Genomic DNA, 6,000 nt, shown 5'->3' with positions numbered 1-6,000 from the left:
CTACAAATAAGTCACACATTTTGTCGGAACAATTTTGTTGAAGTCTTTATTTCATCAGAGAGTAAAAAGCCACCATGATTAGGAAGTAAGTTTGTGTTCTGAATTTATTTTGGGGGACCTGAGGTCAACTTATACTGATTTAATTTACCACCTTTCCCTAGCCCCAAACCACTGTTCTGCTGGTTGCAGAACATGCAAAGTTAAATGGTCTAGGGGGAGCAGATCCACAGTCCTGATTTCATTACTAGAGATTCCAAGCATTTAAACAAACAAATTAAACCACCTGGCTTTTTACCTCCAACCACCTTTGGGTGAAGTAACCATCTTAACAGAAGAAAGGTGGGGACTGGATGTCTCCCAAAGGTTCTACTAAGAGACTCACAAGATTATCAGAGCAGAAGGAGCCTTAGAGACCAGCTTAAATTCTCTCTCTTAACAGGTCAGAAAATAGGCTCAGATAGACAGTTACTTATTTGCCTAAGAGAAACAAGACTCCTAACTTCTAGTCAAGTGCCCTTTCCACCACAACACAGCACCTCCCTAATCAAGAACTAGTGACTGATTATGCCAAAGTACCAGTATATAGTAGTCTAGGTAACACAGATTCTAAATCTCAAATTTTTCTCTTCCTCTCCATCATCTGGAAAACTTTGAACAAAAATAATATACACAGTAAAAACAAAGGCAATGAGAATGAACTATTTTAATTCTGATATTAAATATTCTTCCAAAAACATTATTTTACCCCACATTTTACTGAGTAATTAGAAATACCATTAGCATTAGAAAAACTAGGAAGATAAATGTGGTTAAACTAACATATGAAAAAGGAAAATTATAATTAAGAGTGTTACAAATTTAAATTAATACAAGATTATAATTTGAAAACTGTGCATCTCAGAGCAAACTCTATTCATTGAATTACTTTCAAAACAGCATTTTGTGACTCTTATACACTAATTTTTTTCAAGAACAAATTTCATTTTAAAATATTTTTATTTTAAAAAATAGGCCTGGGTTCAGTGATAGATTTTTACTCCCAAGCTTTGATCACATTTCTTTGATTTGGGAAGAAAATGCCACTTTGATGGCACGAAATTCAAAATTTTAAAGTTCATTTTTTAAAAAATAAAAATCCCAGTACAGAATTTTAAAAATTATCACTGGGAAATATATTAAGGTCATTAAATGCACAACATTAATTACTGGTCAGCTAATAATGATATTCTGTTTCATCCCTCATTCTCCCAAGGAAAACTTGAAATTTCAGCAGAATAATCTTCAAATATACATTATTAGCAAAATGAGAGCTTCTGTTTACATACTTTTTGTATTTTGCTATTTCTAACTTTATTCTAAAACTCAATTTTACCCCAAACCATAATTACCGTATTAACTTTGTAATGCACAGTTGTTTGCAACTCAGCAAAGCAGTAGTAAGCCATCAGGTTCTATTCACCCACCATTTAGAAGAAACAGAATTGATCACACCCATTTAAAAACAAATCTCATGCTACTTCCCAATGTATAGTTTCAATCTAAGTTCTGACAATGAAATATATGGATATATATCTATATATCTCATCTTGATTTTCAAAGGAGGCAAAGGGAGTTCACAGCTTAGCTTTGCCAGGCTGAAGCTGGAGATTTTGCAACTTCATAGCCAGACCCATGTTGCCATTGATTTTCAGTTTGCCTTGAAAGAAGGCCTGTGAGGGAAAAAAAAGAACATTTATTATTTGCTTTTTTTGTTTTGAGATTGCTGATATTTCTAGATTATCCATAGGGTTGCAACGAATTGGACATGACTGAAATGCCTTAGCACACTAACCTATCCAGCCCCAAGACGATTTATTTATCCAGGTCTCAAAACTTTATTCAAAATATGAAACTTGGCTTTCCGTAATAGATTTAGCACCCAATTCATCACAAGGATGAATTTGTAAAAGTCATGCTTTACACAGAGCAGTCAAAAGGAACATTTTTCCAAAGTCTATTCTCTTAGAAATTGAGTCTGCCATTACCTGTCTTCCTCAAAGGAGGTACATTTTCCGCATATTAGGCACAGTGGGTTCATACTAGACTGATTTTATTTAAAAACATTACACATTCAGTGGGTCTCCCAGCAGGGAGGAAAAGCACATGTGTAACACACTTGGAAACTTGGGATTCGATTACAGATGCATCTAGGTAATGAAATGTCACCATTTTTCTCCCTTTTTTGTGTTCCCTACAGAGGGAGGCAGAACAGCTTGCTGAGACTGAGGCGCCTGTGTGAATCTTTGGCTCAATAAGGAGACTCAAACCAGTCCCAAGTGCAGAGACACAACTTGTTCCATTTAACAACTGCCTGGAAGGATTTTCCTGGTAGTCCAGTGGTTAAAAATCTGCCTTATAATGCAGGGGACATGAGTTTGAACCCTGGTCCAAGTAGATTCCACATGCTGCAGGGCAAATTTAAGTCTGTGCACCACTACTAAAGCCTGTGCACTCTGGAGAAGAAATGACCATTAGCACATTAACGCAAAGGTCTTCCACATTTATCTTTAATTCCTCTGAGTGCTAACAGGTATTCAGGAAAAGCAAGCTGACACTCTCCAAATGGGTGGTAAACAGATAAACTGAGAGAACAAAGGCAGCTGAGTGTGAAGCCTGACCACGCTACCAAGGAAGTGTATGGAGTGCACAGTGGCTGAGCTGCAGTGGGTGGGAAGGGGGACATGCCAGCTCTAAGACTGGTGGCCTCTGTTCTTTCCAGATTTTGAAGAGGGCGCAGTGGTGGAAATGTCAGTGTCAATGTGTGTATTCAGTTGAAACGTCATAGATGTAAGTCTCTCACCTGTCAATGCATCAGCTAACATGTGCTTAGTTGCTTAGAATAAGCATTTTTAAAGGAATACAAGCAGGAGTCAGATTTAATTGCTTTATCTAATCTTTCAAATTACGAGGGCACCACAGGCACAAGACCTGAAACAAATCAGGCTGAGTCAACAACAACAAAAAAAGTAAGGTTATAATGGAAGCAGCATCCTAGTTTCCTTTATATTATCTATGTATAACATATATCAAGTTTACTCAACATTGTGCAATTAAAGAGTATAAGAAGACCCCAGACAATCTGGGGGCTGAAAAATCTATACAAGGCATAAATACATTTTAGAGAAATACAAATGGTGGTGCTAGCAATGAAGAACCTGCCTGCCAAAGCAGGAGACATAGATGCAGGTTCGACCCCTGGATCAGGAAGACCCTAGAGGAGGGCATGGCAACCCACTCCAGTATTCTCGCCTGGAGAATCTCATGGACAGAAGAGCCCAGAGGGCTACAGTCCATAGGGTCACAAAGGGTCGGACACGACTGACGCAACTTAGCATGCATGCACACCAGGCACCATGTTAAGTTCTAAAGACACAAGGATGAACAAGATGTGATTTGTTTACTTGAGACAAACACAATTTAAATCTAATGGGGAAGAGACAGGCACATTATGACTCCCATAATGAAACAAGTGCTAAGCTTGTAGTCCAGCAAGTGGCCCCAAAGAGGGACTGACTATAGCTCCCCAACAATGTGGTAGGAGGTCTTCAAACATAACATCTAAATTCATTTTGTTTTGTTATATTAATATTTATTTATTTGGCTGTGTCGAGTCTCACTTGCAGCATAAGGGACTTTGAGTTGCAGAATGTGAACTCTTAGTTGTAGCATGTGGCATCTAGTTCCCCAACCAGGGATCGAACATAAGCCCCATGAATTGGGAGTGCAGAGTCTTAACCACTGGACCACCAGGGAAGTCCCTAAGTTCATTTTGAAAGACAAGGAGCTTGTCAAGGAAGTCACAGCTCAGACAAAAAAAAAAAAAAGAGCACAGGCAAAGATACAAAAGTAGAAGGTCTTGCCTCTGTGACCACCGGCCCCTCCATCTATCTGAATGACTCCTATTCTCCACCTGTACACTGCTGACTCCTGATCACCCCCAAGACAAAGCCAAGTGTTATTTCCTCTGTGAAGCCTTCTCTGACAGCCCAGGAAGATATGGCTTCTCTTCTTTCACCCTCCCCAGCCACAAGCCAGACAGGGCGCCATGGCTATTTGGTGCGCTTATTCTTCTATGAACCTGTCTTGTACCAAATTGCGGATGCCCTGAACAAGTGAACTATTTCTTATTCATCTGGACATTTCTAGCACACAAGGCAGTGGCTGGCACATGGTTAGATCCACAACTGTTTGTCATTCATTAAGTGGACATTTGGGAAATACTGAGTTTTGTGGGTTTGACCTCTTTAGATTTTATGGGATGAGGCTGAGACAGGTGATGAAATCAAATGGGCTAAAATCCACCTCTGTGTGTGTGCGTGCTTAGTCGCTCAGTCATGTCCAACTCTTTGCAACCCCATGAACTGTAGCCAGCCAGGCTCCTCTGTCCATGGGGATTCTCCAGGCAAGAATATTGGAGTGCCCTCCTCCAGGGCATCTTCCCAGCCCAGGGATCAAACCCAGGTCTGCTGTATTGCAGGTGGATTCTTTACCAACTGAGCCATCAGGAAAAAAAACAAAACACACCTAATACAAGGATATAAGCACCATCATACGTACCGTCTGAGGATTCATTTTACCAGTCATCAAAGCCAGTAAGTCCGAGTCAGCCATTGTAATTGTGCAGTCAGCCTTCTTATCTAAAACAGACATGCAGAAAGAAGGAGAAAAGGGGAGTGTTCAGTTTCATGTGTACATTTTAGTCAAAAGTCACTGACTGCAACAGACTCACACCCAGTGTTAGTGTGGGCACATGGGCACTCCCATACACTCTACAGCAGCCTGGTAAAATGTGGCATAAATCACAAGCATCTCTATATTCAGCAAAAGGGAATACATTAAATAATCATGGTATATTCATATAGTGGGGTACAATGCAGCCATTAGATGATGAGGATCTACATTTCACTGACCTGAAAAGATACTCATATTATACTGTTCATGATACTGTTACACAAGCTAGTTATAAAACGAACTGTAAGCATGAACCCATGTTTTGCTTAAAAACAGATATTCAATTACATATATATAGGAAAAACATATGTAAACTTGGAAACCAATATAATAATAATATCTTCTGTGGCACACAGACTCTAAGGTGACCCTGTGATCGTTGCCTTCTGGTTTTCATTCATGCCTTCGTATAATCCCCTATCCTCGAGTATGGTCAGAACCTGTGACTTGTTTCTAGCCTGCAGAATGTGAGAAAGGAGATGGCCTGTCATTCTTGTGTTGTATTACATTATTTAAGACTCTCTCTTGCTGGCCAAGTTTGTCTCACTCTCCTGCTGGCCTCGAATAAGCTAGCTGCTATACTGTGAACTACATACTGCTCAGGGAGAAAGCTACATGGCAGGGTACTGGCCTTTAGGAGCTGAGGGTAGACTCTAGTCTATAACCAGTTAAAAAAAAAACACCCTAAAGCTATCATTCTTACAGTTGTAAGGAAGTTACTTCTGCAGCAACATGATTGAGCTTGGATATAAACCCCTTCTCCAGCCAGGTCTCCAGATGACAACCCAGCCCTGCACAACGCCCTGACCACAGCCTGCAAGACCTTATGTGAAAGACCCAGCTAAGCTGTTCTCAGCCAACTTACCCATGGAAGCTGTGAGGTAATAAATATGTGTGTCGTTTTAAACCACTAAGTTTGTGGTCATTTGTCATGCGGTAATAGAAGATGCATACCTAGCGCTATCCGGGCTTGACAAAATTTTTCTGCAAACGATCAGACATTACATAGTTTAGGCTTTGTGAGCCATTAGGTCTCTACTGCAGTGACTCAACCCTGCACCTACAGCACAAAAGCAGCCACAGATAATACATAAACAAATGCACGCAGCTATATTCCAACAAAACTGTTTTCAAGACAGTAGCAGACCAAGAGGGAGAAGATATTTGTAACTCATATATCTAACAAAGAACTTGTAACCAGAAAATATAAAAAAACTCCTATCACTCAAT

General features: G+C 39.9%; 1 protein-coding gene across 2 annotated transcripts in view; it reads right to left on the bottom strand.

The window, feature by feature from the left end:
* Positions 1-688: 688 nt before the first annotated feature.
* The window catches only part of SCP2 (sterol carrier protein 2), a 981,293-nt gene continuing 975,981 nt past the window's right edge, over positions 689-6,000 (bottom strand). For both annotated transcript variants that reach the window (XM_069591914.1, XM_069591905.1), the window contains 2 exons: positions 4,597-4,676; positions 689-1,709 (listed from right to left, as the gene is read on the bottom strand). In XM_069591914.1, the coding sequence (XP_069448015.1) occupies positions 1,614-1,709; positions 4,597-4,676 (176 nt within the window). In that variant the 3' untranslated portion in view covers positions 689-1,613. The remainder of the gene's footprint in view (positions 1,710-4,596; positions 4,677-6,000) is intronic.

Source organism: Ovis canadensis, chromosome 1, assembly GCF_042477335.2.
Source record: "Ovis canadensis isolate MfBH-ARS-UI-01 breed Bighorn chromosome 1, ARS-UI_OviCan_v2, whole genome shotgun sequence".
Taxonomy (NCBI): domain Eukaryota; kingdom Metazoa; phylum Chordata; class Mammalia; order Artiodactyla; family Bovidae; genus Ovis; species Ovis canadensis.
Note: the sequence above shows the minus strand (reverse complement) of the source record. Positions and strands in the feature narration are given on the sequence as shown.